The sequence below is a fragment of the Drosophila persimilis genome, unplaced genomic scaffold (genome assembly GCF_003286085.1).
Source record: "Drosophila persimilis strain 14011-0111.01,24,50 unplaced genomic scaffold, DperRS2 tig00000191-arrow-pilon, whole genome shotgun sequence".
In the NCBI taxonomy this organism is placed as follows: Eukaryota; Metazoa; Arthropoda; class Insecta; order Diptera; family Drosophilidae; genus Drosophila; species Drosophila persimilis.
In genome coordinates this window covers 1,276,919-1,295,126 of record NW_020825298.1, presented here as the reverse complement: position 1 = coordinate 1,295,126, position 18,208 = coordinate 1,276,919, and the positions used below count along the sequence as shown (strand labels likewise).

Sequence of the window (18,208 nt, the reverse complement as noted above, 5' to 3'; positions counted from 1 at the left end):
GGTCACACTACTCGCTTGTTGGTATTTTGTGGCTGCAAGGGCCCCAAGAATTTGCTTCGTTTAAAGTGCAAATGGTATATTTTTCTGCACAAAATGGTAAAAGGTATTACTCTAGGAGATTGGCATTCCGTATCCATCCTTCCTGGCACAAATCGAAAACCATCGATGTTATCGATAGTGCCATCGACGCTTTTGCAGCACTGCATTCGCTTCTCTGTTTGTCTCTTCTTTTTCGTGTGTTTTGTGGAATTCCGAAAAGCCGCACGATTCGTTTGCTTGTGAGTTAAAGGTTCCACTAAATTCAGAGGTGTGTGCTAGCGTGTGTATTACAATTAATTTGCTTGCAGGACAATGGCGGAAGTATGCAGAATCTGCAAGGCACCGCCAGTCTCCGGACCATTGAAAAACATTTTTGATGAGCCACAGAACTCGGACACTTGCATTGCTGACATGATAGCGGAGTGCTCCGGGCACGAGGTTTGTCGAGGGGACTTACTGCCGGAAAACATATGTCCGCCGTGCCTGGAGGATGCAGTGGCTGCATTCAGCTTTAAGAAGACCTGCGAGCAGAGCCATAAGCCCAATTTTCCAGTGTTGGAGGAGGCTGGTGGAGAAGCCATCTGTGGTAATCAGGAAGACGATGCGGCTTGGGAGCCGTCAGATAGTGGAAATGAGCTAACGAACCAATTGGAAACCGATGCAAAGGTCCAGGGTGATAAGGATGTCTATCATCAGTTCAAATGTAGCCTTTGCCCAAAGAGCTATAAACACAAATCGAATCTAAATAGACACAAAAATGTTCACACTGGAATACGACCCCACAAATGCTCGGACTGCTCAAAGGCATTCAGACTGAAGACCTATCTGCAAGCACACATCCGTACGCACACTGACGAGCGACCGTACAAGTGCGAGCACTGCTCGAAGACATTTAAACACAAGAAATCTCTCAAAAACCACAGCCGTACTCACTCTGAGGAGCGACCGCACAAGTGTATGCACTGCTCGAAATCTTTCTCTCACTCCGGAACTTTCCGCAACCACGTCCGTACGCACACGGTGGAGCGGTCCTTCCAATGTTCTGACTGTTCGAAAGCATTTAAGCGACAATCCGACCTAAACAAACACTCTCGTACGCACTCAGTCGATCGTCCCTACCAATGTGTTCTTTGCTCGAAGTCATTCAAATTTAAATGGCATCTTAGCAGACACCTCCGTACCCACACGGAGGAGCGACCATATTCGTGTGCTGACTGCCCGAAGGCCTTCAAAGACAAGTCATCTCTCAAGAATCACACCTGCTGTCGCTCGCAGAACGATCGTTGAAAGGATCGAACACAAACCCACTTGGATTACTTGTATTTCCGTTAAGAGTTACTTGCCCATGTACGAAGAGAAAGAAAACTAATAAATTGCATGGACTTCCCCTCGTTTTTTTGATGATTTTGTTGTAGTTCCAGCGGACACCTCAAACAGATTGAACAAGGGCTGATGGAACCTCCCGGCTACAGAGTCGAATGCCTGTCGTCTGGCAATGTCACGGAGAAGCTCTGTGGCTCCGATCTTGGAAGAACTATGGAAAAACAGGACGAGGGGGCCTGCTATTCGTTTCTTCGGTACAACATTTTTGAGGAGTTTGTTCATTCAACTTTCTGGCTCAATTCGTTGTGTGCCACACTTTTGCAAATATTGAAGCGAATCTTTGTGGCGACCAGATTCAAGCCCACTTGCCCACTGCCAGCATTTGGCCGCCGGAAAAACGCAATTTAGTGCAAATAAAAACACACAGAAAAAGCAGAGGCAGAAGCAAATGCAACTCTACTCTGCTTCATGCTCATTGTCGTGGATTTTTAGTGTTGAAAACAATTGAAAGTGTTGGCAACGGCACACGTCTGTATAGCGGGGGGGCAGTGCTGTGAAGGTGTGGGGGTGGGGGGGGGGACGGGTGCTATATAGGGTACGGCACGGACACGACACGCAAACTCATAAATGCGGCCGCATGAAATTGTAGGCAGCATAACACACACACACACACAAATGCCTGCCGACAATCGCACAATCACACAGATACTCCCACGCCACATTTACAACCGTCAGTGGCAGAGGAGGCACGAGGCAGGAGGCAGGGGCAGCAGAAGCAGTAGAAGTAGTAACTATAACAAAGAACTCGGTCATTTGGTGCACAAAACGCAGCCAAAAGCACGCCCCATGCTGCTAAATGCCACAAAAAAATACAGCAGACTGACAAAACAACAAAAAATAGAAAAAGAAGTTCAGAAAAGGAACGTGGAAGCACGCACAGAAGAAACCAAGCCACGGACACAAACAAACAATCCCATAGATATGCATATGAGCGAGCATTCGGATGGACATGGAGAGGGGCAGGGACGGGGACGGGGACAGGCACAGCGACCTGGACATGTGTGAAATGTTTGCCGAACAGGCCTCAAACGGTGTCCAAAACGCTTTCGAATTTTACAGAAAATATTCGAAAAACTCACCGGTAGGGGGGGAGGGAGAGAGCGGGGGTTAGTACCGTTCCGAAGGCGCATTCGAATGCATTCCACCATTCACCTTTTTATTCGTGCATTTGTGGGGCTGTCTTCTTAGGCGATGATTACTGTAACCCACAAAAATAGAAGTATCTACACATACACACATACACACGTCTGTCTGTACGAGTATGTGTCATTGCACTCTGTGCCGTAATCATTACGGCTGGAAGAGAGGCTGCCAGAGGCCCACGCCCACGCCCACAAGACGGAGTCACGGAGAGACAGATAACAATGCAGAAAACTTTCCATTTTCCTTTGCTTTCCTTCTCGTTTCTGTTGAGTGCAATTATCGTTGGTTTTATGATGTGCAAATGCATGGGGCACGGGGCATGGGGCATGTGTGGCCCCAAAACCTATTACACCACAGGCATAAAAATTGCCATAAAAACGCATTAGACGGAAGCTGGGGAAAGGACCTTCCTTCCATAAGAGTAATAATCGCACATATATTGAATCAATGTGGCTCAGACCCCCAAGAGCTGATTAATACTCCGCTGAGTGGTGGAAGTGGCCGCAGGAGGGGGCGTGGCGGGGGGTCTGCCATGCTATTTATAAGCCTGCGGTTCCCGGCGTTCCAATGCATTGGCTTCGATGAATAATTAAGCGGTTGACGGTGCCAGGGATGGAGCATGAGCTGGGGATGGAGAAGGAGAAGGAGGCGCTGAACCACAACCACTCACTCACACTTCCAGAGGCCGCCACACACCACACCACTCTCACACACACACACGCACATCTAAAGCCAGAAAGCCGCAGCTCCTTGAGGAAGATGGGGCATGTAAGGACATTTTTCACTTGTCAGGGCATCGCACATACGCCTCGTTAGCCCCAACTCAAAAACTGAAACCGAAACCGAACATGAGCCAGAACCAGAACCAGAACCAGGACCAAAAGTAGATCCCAGAAACCGCATCGGGGCCCGCGCCCTGAATAAAAGCGACGAAATGCCATCTAATTTATAGAACGTGGCGGTTATTTCTTTTAAGTGCTCGACAAATAGAAACAACAAACACGAAACACATTTCGTCACGTTCCCGGAAAAGGCGGAAAAGGGGGAAAGGGGAGAAAAGGCGGAGGGGAGGCTGGAGAGCATCAATATTTTTATTTGAATTCCGTCTCCCTTTTTTGTTTATAATTTATTTGCATTTGCTCATTGAAATGCTGCACAAACCGAACTTGGGCCCGGGGCGGGGGGATGGTGGAGGGGAGGTGCCTAAATGTGCCACGAGCCTCAAATAAACGGAAATCTATGCAGGACGGGCGGTGCTGTGTGGAGGGCTGAGGGGCGGGAGGGAAAAGGTTGTCTTGTCTCAGCTTTGAAGGGTACGACTGCAGAAGGGAGAAAGTGGAACAAGAAATTGCTCGAAGATGTTTCAGATTCACGAAATTTACAGGGAAAACAGCCTTCAATTTAACGCAATTTACAGAAACTAAGCATTGAAACTACTTTCGGGCTGCTGGTCTTTTGTTTAAAGATGCATCTTTCGCTGTAAAAAAGGGAGTAACGAAAGGATGATCGAAAATTCGTCAGCTGGAACTCACATGTAATGGAATTTCAGACCAAAAATTATATTTTCTCAGTATAAAATTGAAATGATTCTCCCTTGGAACCATCTTCTTACGAATTGGGTTAGAAAATGGCAAAATACAGCACACAATTCTCCATACGGAGTATCAAAAAGTGCTCACCTCTCCAAAAAATTCCTTTTATACGGGTATCTACGAATTCGAGTACATATATCCACATATACAGTCCCATATATACATGTATGTATGTCTGTGTGTGTGACTTTCAACACCCGAAACGGGGAAAAAATAAGAAATGCTAAACGAATTTGAAACATGCCATTTTCGACGCTGCTGTTGTCGGTTTCTTTCTTTTTTGAGTACCTTAGGAGCCATTGGAGCCGGAGTGTGCTGTGGCGGCGTCCGTCATAAATTCTCGTTATACAATTTAAAAACATTTGCTAAACACGCATTTCCTGCCTGGACAGGGACATGGCCAATGGCAGTGGCCAATGCGAATGCGAATGTGAATGGCTCTGGGCGCCGAAAAACATAACATAAATTTACTTTTTGGCCGGACAACGGCCGCTTAGAAGGACCCGCTGGAAAAAGGACACTCGAACGCCCATGGAGATAAAATTGTCAAATGTTTGATGAATGCGAAACGAAATGAAAATTTATTTATACTCGTATGTACTGCTATGGGTAGGGGTTTGTATCTGTGTCTGTGTCTGTGTTTGTGTGATGTTGGATGTTGGATCGGAATGACGGAAATTCCCGCTCCATTTAGTATTATATTTTATTTTATTTGGCATTTTCATAGAATAAATAGATCACAGAAATATTTGCGGCTCTCTCGGTCTTTTTCCATGGTTCCGTGTTTATTTGGGTATGCAAAAAACGTTTTAAGTTAATTTGCCATGAAGTTTTTGGGGCCGATAGGAATTGAACGGGAATTTGTTTTCAATTTTTGATACCCATGCAGAGGAGGGTATTATGATTTTGATCAGGTGCACTTTTGATAGCCTTCAGAAATATTTGTATACATTTGTATTTGTTATGATAATTGTATGCACTCTATCGGCTGCCGTGCGAGCAGTCCGTGAAGCTAATGAGCTTTTTCGCAAGCTTTTCAGGTTTGATTTCAATTAAAAGTCAAGCGCTTTTAAATAGGAGAGGCACAATTTATTGTTGTATGTGGATGAAAGCGAATGTATGTATGTATATTGGTATGTGTGTGTGAACGACCGAGGAACTACGATGTGATTCTTGTGGCTACGAAGATCAGCTCGAGTCAGACCAAGGGCAAGCGAAACGAAGTGCCCGTGGCTTAGCGAGATAGAACGAAACAGAGCGACAGAAGCAGAGCGCTAGAGCAGGCTCGGGTTGTAGCTGAGCCGAGAACGCACCACAGAAGGAGCGCGGCAGAAGTGCAGGCACGAAGAAGGTGTATAGAGAGGCGAAAGAACTGCCTCTACCGCTGCGACTGCATTTGCGGTAAAACATCGATTTGGTACAGAGGGCAGTGCCAGCAGCGAACAATGTGGGTGGATTTACATACATTACTCTGCACCACTGGCTATTAAGGAATTTGTTGACTGCTATCGGGCTCGGAGTTCGATTCTCAGCGCTATTATTTTGGACTGCAGCTCTAATACAAAACTGAGCTTAAACAACGATCGTTTCTAATGGAAACTAAATGATTGGTATCTGGAGTGTGTATAAATGGGTTGTGTACCAATCTATTTCTACCGATCTATTTCTAAATCTTTTAGGGTGTACTGCCTCTGCGCCATATCCACAATATTTGCCTCTGCGGCTGTTATTGTATCTATATCTATCCAGAGTATATAGCACTTCGATCACCAAAGGCCACCCTCTGCAACCATTTATTTTTAACGCTTGAGCCTTTTTTGGTTGGTCAATAAAAAATACTAAAACGAAAATTGAGCCATTGACATTTGAGTTAAGTTATTTATTTATGTTCTTTAGCGAAACATACTTATATTGATTAAAAATATCCTGTCATCGTGTCAACAGCTTTTCTCCCCTCCGATACGGCACCCACCGTTATTTCCAGCCTCATTCGGTTCCGCCTTTCAGGCTGGCAGGAAGGAAACTTTTGCTCATCGAAGCACAAAATTAGTGTGGAGCTAATTTACAGGCATCTACAGCGGATAGAAGGACCCATCTATGGGATAGAAGAGGAAAACACGTGTCAGTTCTCCCACACACATGCACACACACACACACAGTCCCCAGGAGGCGGTGGGAGGGAGAGGTGGAACGGACAACGTGACGTGCCACTCATCGCCATGAGCCTTGAAAATTTATTAACACATGCCAATCATAAAAAAGTGCAAATCGCATTTTCATTCGAACAAAGCCGCCCCCGACCAGATATCGAAAACGGAAAGGAAAAGCCTCTGCTGGGGGAAAGGGCATTCCAGCGGGAGAATTCAACTGAAAATCGGCAGGGGATTCACCATAAAATATATAATCAGTAATGGCATGAAATCCGAGTGTTTTTGCATACTTTTCTTTGGGTGAATCCTATTCTAAATTCATTTTAAAAAAGGTGTTTTCCCGCTCCGAACCCGAATCGCTTTCGTGGCTAATCGGCTTTGGGGAACGCCATTCAAATGGCAATTTTGCTAGGCAGCTCCAAAATTACAGTCACGTTTTCGATTATGAAAAATGCTATTTTCTTTTTCTTGTATTCCGACTTGCCACACGACTCCCCGCGAGTGGAATCCACCCAGTACCAGTGGTTTTTGTGCTGTTTGTGTTCCGTCCTGTTCTGTTGATTGTAGGTGCATTCAAACATTTATTCATTTATTCGTTTATTATTTATAACCTGCAGAAAAGGACAACGAGCCGAGGTCCAGGGACAGGAGCACAAATGTGTTGCACTCTGCTGTGGCAGTGTTGCAATATGCACAAAGAGCCAACAGGAAGGAAATTTAAAGACCGCCTGCGGTTGGGCCAAAACTATTAATTGATTTTGTCTCTGCCTCTCGGTCTGTGGTGGGGATATGTCTGTACCTTGCCCGCCCGCCCCCTGGAGATCCCCTCCATTCCGATTATTGTGGCTTTTGTGCAGTGGGGCGCGGCATTAGCTCTCGGACACCGAACTCCGAACACCGAACTGAACTGCTTAACTCTCATGCAATTTGCAGGCTGGGGACAGCAGCAGAGTCGCACGAAAAAAGTCAACTACTTTTTGGCTCGCTCCAGCAACCCGCATAAATCTCAGGCCCAGAGAGAGCAAGAGCGAGAGAGAGCACTTTGGTTATACTACTCGTACGTTCAACGACAAACAATTTTATTGTGCTTGCCACATGCAACGCACACTGGCAGACAGGCAGACACTCGCACACAATCGCACATGGATATATCCTTGGACAATGGTATATGAGTGAGGTTAGTGGCCAACAACGACGAAAATTGCAAAAGGATATGACTTACACACGCCCGAAGCACACACACACAGAGACAGGGAACAAGCCAGAGCACTGGAGGAGGGTATAGCGACCTAAAATCTACCCTATACCGGGCACTATCTTAGTGGGGAAAATGGACATATCCATCAGCTTGGAGGGGAATATATTAGGAGCCTGCTGTCCCCCTGGGGACAAAATGGAGGCCCCTTTTTACAGGGTACTACCGCAGAAACACACTCAGACAGTGGCAGAAGTACACACTCTCATAGGAAGGAGAGCTAGAGAGGAGCACAGACACAGCCCCAGCCCCAGCCTCAGCCCCCCCGTGCGGTTGCAGTTTTATGCGTTGGCATGACTACCCCCCCCACCAGCCACGCCCACTGTCACAAAGTGGAGGAAAACAGTGGAAGAACGGGGACAGAGACGGGGATGGGGACTGCATTCCACATAAGAGCATTTCCCAGCACAGCTTGATCCTTTTTTATCTTCTATTTGATTTTCATTTTTAATACGAAAATAAGTTTAGCTTAAAATTGAATTATTTGATTTATTTTTAGAGAAAGAGAACGGGAACGAGAACGAGAACTCCAGAAGGAGATACGGGACACGGATACATAGAGCTAGAGAGTACCGGCGAGGGAGAGAGCTGGAGGGGGGACGGAGGTTAGAGTGTGCAGAAAACTTTTCTTATTTGGCCTGAACCAGGGCCAAAAGTGCTTTTGGCCGGTCCAATGTTTGTTAGCCAGTTTTGTCTGCGCTTTTGACTTTGAGCATAATTTAATCGGATATTTGTTGCTGCTGCAGCTTCCGTTTTCCGTTTTCTAGTTTCCAGTTTCATATTATTTAAGTTTTTCCCTCTATCCGCTCTTCCCATCTCATCCTCTCTCTCTTTCCCCAATAGATTTTTACAGATTCCATTTGACAAGCAAAACTAAATGGAAATTTTTCTAAATCAAATTTACGTTGTAGCATTTTTTCTATACGAGGATTTTGTCGGTTTTTTTTGGGTTAGTCATGGCTTGCGGAGCAAAACAACAGATTTTAATCACCTTAATTAGTTTACGGTTGCGATTTCGCAAAAACGAAACAAAGTGAAACCGAAAAATGTAGACCAAAAATAAGGGCGAAAAAAGAAACTTCCGAGAAGTCGGGGATTCGAATACTCTTTGTTTTGGGTTTCTGCCATTCGTTTTTATGGTAACTAACAGATTTTTATTTGGACTAATATCTGGGGATACCGAATACAGAACCAGAAGTTGGGGTCCTCATTTGGTTTGAGATATTCCATAATTTTACTGGAATACTTTGGAATGTCTGAACATAGAAGTCTATAATGCATTACGAACAGACTAGTATCGTATCTATAGTGTTGTTTATTTATTTCCAGAGCTATTTGGAACCTTTGTCTATAGTATCCAGAGGGGCTATCCAACTTTTCCTTAAAATTGTGGACGCTATTCCGATGACATCTGTATGGATCTTGGACACCTATGGAAACATTTGAATGGTAGGTAGTCTCTATATCCATTCTTGTAGAGATGCCTTTTTCTTATATGCCCTCCTTCGCGGCGGAGTCTAAAGAGCGGTCCAGTGGATAAGACCTTCCTTGGATAAAGGGCATCGAGATGGGTGAAAAGTAAGACTAACATCTCCAGCAACCATTTGCTGGGATGAAAAATTGCTTTGGCAAACAAGTTTGCACATGTTGCAGCGGGCAGCGTGCAGCGTGCAACGTGCAACCTGCAACTGTCTGTATGAGAGAGAATACGTGTATGCCTGTGTGTGTGTGTGTATGTATGCAACGTGTTTGTTAGCCAAATTGAATTTATGACCTGTGGCGCTACACTTACACACACACAGACACACACAGATACACAGACACACAGGGAGAACCTGTGGCAGGTACACCCAAGCGGCAAGAGGATGAGGTGACTCTTTGCCCGGGCGACATTGTTAAATTTTGCGTTCTAATAGCCAAAGTGTTGCACCTGACAGTTGGGACAGCCAACGAGCCAGAATGTGCCCCGTCACACTTGACCCCCAGCGCCAGCCCCAGCCCCGGCCCGGCCCTTTGGCACCCCCCCTGCCATCCATCCCCATTTTTCGACTGTTTTAATATGCCAGCTTATTTGATGGAGTTCCTTTTGGGGTTCGGCTTCTGACTTTCTGACGACTTTTCGGGGAATAAACCCCAAATTGGATGTACAAATGGTTGAGAAAAACAGATTTGTTGTGGAATGGAAATCCTAATGATAATCTGAATGAATGGCTGATTGAATGAATGGAAATGAGCTTCGAAGTCTGCTTCACAACTGTATTGGAAAACTGGAAAACCAAGTATTAGGCTAAAATCATGCAAAAGCAGCTGAGTTCATTGCTGGCTTGAATCTGTAACATCTGTAAACATTACTCTAAAAATACCCAAGAAAATACCTTCTCACAACTGCACTAAGAGGTGTTACCTTCAATGTCATCTGCTAAAGGGTTTTGCAGTCTTAATAGCTTATTAAGCTTAGCTCTAAGCCCTCTTAGCACTCCGTCCACAGGCAGATAATACCTTCTTCCATCTACAACCTCCAACCCAGGAAATTATCCGCCCAACAGCCAAAGAGGGCCACAGAGGTGAGAGTATACGATTATAAAGAGCTCTGAAATGCATCTATGTACAGAAAAGCAAAGCAAAGAAAGCTAAAAGAAAGTAGTTTATTTGGCTAGTGAAATCTGAGATGAGCTCAGAATTTTCATGAGCAGAGAGCAAGTCACAGAGTGATCCACGAACTACGAAACATTCGGGTTGTGATTCCACTAGAATCCCTCTTGACCTTTTCCTATTTTACTTTCACTTTGCTCCAGCGTTTCTAGCGATAGCCAGACCCCCGCTTAATACCGTCTCACTATGTCAATCGGTCATAAATTATTTGCTTTCTGTGACCTTTCAACGCACTTAAAACTCAACTTCCTCTCGGGCACACGTAATAATTTTGCATTGCCTGTAATCGCCCCGCCCACACCCGCACACAGTTGCAGGTCCCAGGTCCCAGGTCCCAGGTGCTTGGTGGCACACCGGAGGCGTCTTTAATTAATTGAAGCCAACTTTGTGCCGAAATGCAATCCGACAATTTGCTGAAGTCCCACGAGTGAGGGCCAGCTTTAAGTGAGTTCTGCATCCGTTGTCTGGCCCACTCGGAAGTGGGCATGCGATTTGGTGTCAACTAGTTGCTTGTCCTGGGCTGGACTGGGCTGGGATGGGCCTTCTGCCATCATCGATACGCTGTCCAGAGCCAAAAAGTATCTATTGCCAGACACACACACACACAGACCATGCAGCATGCGGCATGCGGCATGGAGTATGGAGCATATTTTCCGTTTGCATAATTTCGAGAGCCACCTGAACTTCTGCAGGGGATAAGGCTGGTGGGGGATGCTCCAACGAAACTTATGCGCGAACCGAAGGTGGATGGAGATGCCATTTGTATGCATTTGGCAAACTGAGCCCGTGTCTGGGGCTGGGTCGGGGTCTGGCTCTCGCTCTCGCTCTCGTACGTAACCCTCCCACATATGTGTCTTGACTGTGGCGGGACTGTGGGGGCGGCGGGAGCTAAGGTCCTGGACTAGGATGTCCTGGTGTGCCCTGCCCTGGCCCTGCCCTGGCCTCGGGCTCGTGTAGGAGCCATGTTTTGGGCTCATTGTTGATATCAACACAATTTAGTGTCTTATACAGGTGACCCAGTCCTAGTTGTTGCAGTTGTTCCCCAGGTACTAGGCAGAGCTTACCTAAACACCCCCCCCCCCCCCCCACTCCATGCCTAAGCAAACGCACACACACACATATACTAGTAGTCCTGCTCCTGCTCCTGCACCTGCATGGAAAACAAAATGAGTTGCATGTTGATTAAGTCACCTGTACACACTTTTCCACACACACACACACACCCCCCCACTGCCAGAGAAAGAGGCAACTATAATGGTGAAAGAGGTGGAGCATAGAGGGGGGGTAGAGGTGGAGCTACAGCCAGAGGTAGTAGCACATGTTAAGAGCTTTTTGGCTTTGGCCAGGAAGTTGTTGCTTTTTATGCAGCTGCTGCTGGCTCCTGGCTGCTGCTCCTGGCTCCTGGCTGCTGCTGCTGCCTTCTAGAAATTGCTTCATTAAGTGTTTCTTGTTAGCTGTCTGCTGGCTGTGTATTAGTAACGCTTTTATGCTAATGTCCTTCGAATAGGGGGCGGTTCCAGGGCAGTCCTTCGAGGCGGAACAAAAAAAGACTTGAAGGGGAACTCGGACCACAGCAGAGGATTTCACATTCCGAATGGCTGTTTCGGCATGAAAATGATGCGTGTGTCAGGGCTGCCCTTATCCTTTTGTTTTCGAGGCAAATCAACAATGGCTGGCCTTTCTGGTAATGCAATATGGCGTATTCCTGTCAAGGTATATCTCTGGAAAAGCATTTCCATTGGCTGCATCAAACATTCATAGCTTGTCGCCAATTAATAGGATTACAAAGGCATGGGAACTCACGGAGTGGAGCTCTCTTGAGTGGAAACTAAGGTTGAGTACTTCTAGACTCGGATTTAGGGGGAATCGATACGCTAGAAGAGGTGTGTTTTTGCCCAAAAGAAAGTGTTTCATCAAAGAGAAATGTCTTTCAAATGAAGATCCAAGGAATGAGTGGCCCTGATCGGTATTTCTTTTTAATCCCAAATCAAATAGCCAGCTTATATGTACATAAGTTAGAAGAATTTCCTATGGCTTTTGTCCTTTATTTTATACACTTTCCTTCTTTTATGATAATTTTTGAAAACTATTTTATTGCGGCCCCATGTAAATTTTTGATGCTATATGTTAAATTGTAATATTTATTGCTACGTCTATTAATATCTGATTTTGTTATATTTTTGGATCGCTTTTCTATTTCGAAAGGCGTTTTACTAAAGATCCCTCCTAATGGCAGAGGTACAGCTTTAAATGGGCAACCGCTCTGTTAGCAGCCCAGGTTAACAGTGCGGTTAACAGAGCGGACTCCACGATCCACACAGCTCTCGGGTGGCTGAAAGCAGCCCTGCCCTGTAAGCAGTGGCTGTAACAGCCTGTTATAGGTATAGGGCCCCGCTCTCAGTTAACAGCCAGGTAGAGCGCTCTCTGAGAGTGCTCTAAGAGCGGACTCGCTCTGTTATCAGGATGACGATATACTGGGCTGTCGGGTGGCCTTAGCTTCTAAGCGAAACTCACATAGCGGTAGTTGACATTTTTTTAATATTGTAAAACGTTGAACAAAAATTCAGTCCGATCAGAGCGATCAATATATAGGATACCTGCCATAGGAATCATCGGCAAAATCTCGATTTTTTCAACATTGAGCTCAAGTCTGCACCTCTGAAAGTTGTCGAATCGGAGTATAATTTTGTATTCTATTGTTTTGTACCGAAAGGAACATAATTTTAACAAAATCTAAAAGCTTTATCATGCGTTTCCCACAGAATTTCATAACAAATGAGTTCCCTTTGGAAGCCATTCCATCATCATTTCAATTTGGCACCACTACCATGGCAGTCGACCCGTCTTTGTCCTTGGGCCTTCTGACACTTTTCCTAAGATTTACAACACTCTAAATCTCTGCCTACGAGTCTCTGCCTTTGTTTTCGCCTTGGCTTGACGTGTAATTTATTTTTGCACTATTTTTCAATTATTTAATTTCCTTTACAACACACACACGCACACCACACACACACACACACCCCCTACATAGTGGCATAGAGGCAGTAAATGAAATGTAAATTGAAAAATCTGCATCTGCTTGGCAATCAAGATGCTCGCAGGGAGAGAGAGAGAGAGAGGGAGAGAGGGAGAACATTTCCTTGCAGTTCTTTGTCAAGCTGTTGTTTTTGGTCCTTGAAGTATTTGGTGTTTTGGCAGGCGGCGAGTATGCCGTGTTTTCGGAGATACATGTCAAGCCAGAAGATAGAGCTCCTCCGCAGCCATAAACTACATGCCACATGCAGACCATTGGGATGATGAAATGGAATCTTACGGCAGGAATCTTTCCCGTACGAATAATACCTTTCGAATACTTAAGGAGGGTATCCTCTGGCCTTATACTCCTGCCTTGGAACTCCCACCCCCAATTTAAAGTGGCTCCCCTTTCCATCCTGCGTGGGTGCTTCCTGTGCTCTAATTGTCTCAATTTTAGCAGCCACCAACAGTTTCAATTAGGCACAGTGCCACATTGCCTTGACGATTACAGTGGGTCTCCCCCAGCCTCCTCCAGCCTCCCACTCCTCCCCCATTTTATTCCCAGCACATATGCAAATTTTTCAGGCTATTTGCTGGGAAATTATGCCAACGCTCCCTGCCGCCTGCCGTCGACGCCGACGCATACGCAGCTAATAAAATACGCTACAAACTACGCGATGCCTGAGTGATGAGGCAGCCAGGCGTTTGCCATAATTTATGTTGCGGTAAACCCAACCGAGGGGAACACATCCACGGGCCCCCACTCCCCATCCGCACCCCCTCCACCCAATCACCCAATTTCCCGGCGGCACCACCGGTTGGCGTTTCACCTTTTCATCGGCCGGGTGGCCGGGGAGCGCCGGGGTGCGGGGCGCTGTGGATCCGTGGCTGTTTATATTGCTTATTTAATATGTGGCACGGTTGCCTGGATCAGCGGCGGCAACAACAATGAGTTTTCATTGAGTTATGCCGCTCATTTGAAGCGTCAGCAGTCACCATAGCCATAGTCCCGGCCATAACAATGAGCTCATTGCCGAGCAGCAGCGCCTTCCCCTCCCCCCCAGTTCCACTTTCCTATACATATATATATATATAGATGTATACTACAGCCAACAACCTTAAATAGTGGCGCGTGTCAATTTTGCGCTTGGATATGCCACATCCTGCCATCTGGCAGCCTCATCAGGCTTCATCACCAGCTGCCAGGCAGGCCCAGACATCGGTTCGGTGTTAGCGTCTGCCAAGAGCAGTAGCCAGGGAGTGTATTTTATTTCCCTGATGGAAATCCACTCGTTGGGGTCACCAATAATACAATACTAGTCCTCGTCTCCCCTAAATGAATATTTTTACTTGAATTTCGAAGTATTTTGAACTCGTGTTCCATGTAGATACACACCTCGAAGTACATGCCATATAATGATCGTTTTTCCCTCAAATCAAGCCAGTCCATTCCTTCGTTCCATTCCGTTCAAGTAATAAACATTCCAGCCATGGAAATCTCTGCTCGTATCCTTCAGTGGACTGGAACCCCTGCAAGCTGTATCCCTGCGATCCATAAATATTCGCTTGCATATCCGTATCCGTGAGTGCAGGTTCAGTCATTCCGCATTTTCATATCGCTTGGCAGCGAGTGAATCCCAGGCTGAATGGCAGAGGAGGTTCATTGAAATTATTGACAAAATGCAGCGACAAGCTTTGAATACTGAAACACCTAGCACGTCCTCGTACCTCGCACCACACCTGTTCTCTCTCTCTCTTTGTATCTCTTGGCCTGGGTCTCTCTCTGTGTGTGTGTGTGTGTGTATCTTCTGCGAAAGTATCGCAACAACTTTTGTCCGGTTGCATTCAATAGATGCTTCTTATCAAACATTCACAGCCAGTTGGCAAGTTTCTATGGCAACTGAAAACAGCATCTCGGGTGTGGGTGGGGTGAGGGGGGGTGGGACATTGCGTAACTTTTACTCCCACTTGTGCAACCCGATGCCAAACCCCCGTCCATGACATGGCAAAACGCAGCCTAACTGGCTGACTGCCTCCTTGGCTGGCAAAACGACACTTGGCCAAGCAGAGCTCCTCCGTTCGGTTCGACTGGGTTCGGTTCGAGTTTGAGTTTGAGTTCAGTTTCAGTTCATTTCTCATTTTTCATTTTCATTCAAAGAAAAGCGCGCCAGCCGAAGACAGCAACTGGGCCGTCAACGCCAATGCAGCGGCTTGGCCTGGCTTGGCCTGGCTTGCCTTGTTGTTTCTTTCCTTCCTGCTTATTATACACTCTCAGATGGTATTATAGCTATTCGAAAGTCCCTCTTTATAGGCACACAACCCTCGGGGATACACTCGGTTATTCGCTGGCAAAAAATGGAGAATACTTTGTAGATCCCATTCTTGAAGGGTACTGAACACTTCGTTCTCTTAGAGCCACGCTTCCTTTCTTATTTCCTTCTGTGTCTTGCCGTCTCCCCCTGCCCCTCGGAGCCGGAGTCGTGGTCCTTTGTGCCTGGTCTGCTTTTCATATAACAACAATATTTTATGCTCAGCTGTCTGGCTTTTTATGCATTTGCCCGGCTGCCTATGTGAAAAATTACAAAAAGCCAGCAAGTAGTGGCTAAGTGGGAAGAAAGAGAGTACTCTCTCCCTCTCTCTAGTGGGGTGGGGGGGAGGGAAAGTGGCTGCAGCCACAGAGACGGGACGGCGTCTAGGGCCAAGTGTTTGCCATGCACTTGACTGTGTTATTTTTGCGTCCTGCCCGGACCCAACGCATAAATCAACCTGCCCCAAACACTCACACAGAGCTGCAGACACCATGAGCATGTATGGAGCGGAAACCTCATGACAGGCGATCGGGATAACTATTAAAGCGAGAGGTTGGACCCCTTAAAGAGGAGCCCGCAATCGGAGGCGACAAATTTCATTGAGCATCTGCTCAATGATGCAGCACAAAGCGGCAGGGCGGAAACCTGAGTGCAAAACGACAACACGGAAAGCTGAGCTGCTCCTTGGGGCTCCTCCGCCTCCTGAAAGCAGTGAGAGCTCATTGGAGAGATCAGCAATCAAGGGCGCAGGAGTTTCCACTGTATCGGAACTGTGGTCGAGGACTGAGGAGACATTCCCAGTAGCCAGAGCCAGAGACACACAAAGGGAGTCGAATATCAAGGAGAAACACGAAATACACGGATTTATTGGGCCCTCAACGAATAAGTAATACTCTCTTTCTCTTTCGGAAACTTTTAAGATCAAGATGTGGTAGGAAAGAGCTAAGGGAAGAGCTCATAATGCTGATCAAACGGAACCCCCATCCCGTGGTCGATGCCGGATTACGGAATAATGCAATTCTACACTTTATTCCTCTTGCAGTTTGCTTTCGTTTTCCCCAAAATTTGCTTTTCATATTTATTACACATACAAAAAACTTTTGCACATTAAAAAAGTCAAGTTTTTCCCGCACAGATTCCCTTTTTTCGGTGGAAGGAGGTTCCTCCCGTTTCCTTGGGAGGAGTGGGAGGGGCTTTCCCTTACTTTTGATAGCGAAACGTTTATCTTTGTTGGATGGAAACATGAAATGGGTTTGGTTTAATTAGCCCACTAAAGCAGCACAAAACAAAACAAATTTTTGTGTGTTTTCGGGAGCTCGAGACAACTTGGTTACGACTATCTTTCCGTAGATTTGGGTGTACGTTTCCTTTGCAGCCATAGATATGTGTATGGATGTGTATGGAGCGAGATTTGTGTGTGTTTGTTCCCACTTTTAGGAGGAACAATCGCAAAACTTGGTCGCAGATAAAACTATAATCAAGCGGGGGGTGGGAGGAGCTCAGGTTTCCACTGCCAGGCGTTATCCGATGGCAATTACCGAAAGCGGATCCTCCTTCTACTCCAGATACATCAGAGCACCTCCAGAGCCAAAGGGTTATTTGTCTAATGCCCTCATTATGATGTCTTTGGGTCTTGGCCTCCCTCCTCCGCTCCGCTCTGAGGCAGGTCTATATCTCCGATGGCTGTTGTCCCCGACAACACACACACACATGTGGTTCGGCGGGAGCGGGTGCCTTGTCATTGGAGCGTTGAGTTTTTCCCGCTTTGCCCCAAGATTATCATCGTCCTCAACATGAGCATCAGGCAAAGCATCGTTTCGTTCGTAAATTTGCATTATTCTTAGCTTTTTGTTTCACAGCAAAAGCATTTCGCTTGTGCCACTGTTTTTATGACATTTTTAATGACAGCTGAAATTTGATGTGCGCAGATTTCTGCGGGTGCATGTGTCGAGTTTCGAGTTGTCCTTGAGCCAAATGGGGTTCCGTTCCGGCTAAAGGCGGCTAAAGGTGGTCCACGTGGCGGGAAACAGGAGGAGCGTGTGCGCAAAGATAGCTCTAAACTCGATGTTTATATGTTATGAGGGCTTAATGGGATCTCTTTTTATAGTTCAGCACAAAAAACTTTCAAACATAAAATATACTGGAGTGAATTTGCATTCCTCTTCCCCGATCGGAAGTCCTTTCAAAGGACCTTAGATTTTTGTAGGTACACGTAAAATAATTCCACATGTTCCTCGTATTTCAGTACTAAAGAGCAGGCGCCACTGCTTTTCCTCTGTGCCTCTCCCTCCCCCTCTCTCCCCCTCTCTCCCCCTCTCCCTCCTTGGCTAGTGCTGAAATTGTAGAGTGGCCAAAACTGCTTTGGTTTTCCTCGGCCACTTGTTTAATTTTGCGCTCAACATTACGCTTAATGCGTTTACACAATAACCATGCGTTCTCACTGCCGCTCCACAGCCCGAAACCTCCCTCTTCCTGACGCCCTGCTAATGGCCTTATAATTACTGTCCACGTCCGACGAAAACCAGCAAAGCGTCGGAAGGGAATTGGCCCGGCCACAGCCGCAGCCACAGTCAGAGCGAAAGCCAAAGCCAAAGCCAAAGTTAACAAGAAACAGCAGCACGAAAAAAAATACGAGTGTAAATGCTACACAGAAATGCAGCGGGTTTCATT

The 18,208-nt window shown here is 46.3% G+C and overlaps 1 protein-coding gene across 1 annotated transcript; it reads left to right on the top strand.

The window, feature by feature from the left end:
- The first annotated feature begins 351 nt into the window (after positions 1-351).
- Positions 352-1,390, top strand: LOC6595426 (zinc finger protein 134). Its single transcript, XM_002020812.2, has one exon. The coding sequence runs from the start codon at positions 352-354 to the stop codon at positions 1,324-1,326; it is 975 nt and encodes a 324-aa protein (XP_002020848.1). The 3' UTR covers positions 1,327-1,390.
- Positions 1,391-18,208: the final 16,818 nt, after the last annotated feature.

Bases quoted from the DNA above. Each gene is read 5' to 3' on its own strand.
- LOC6595426 (XM_002020812.2), top strand. From the start codon at position 352: ATGGCGGAAGTATGCAGAATCTGCAAGGCACCGCCAGTCTCCGGACCA.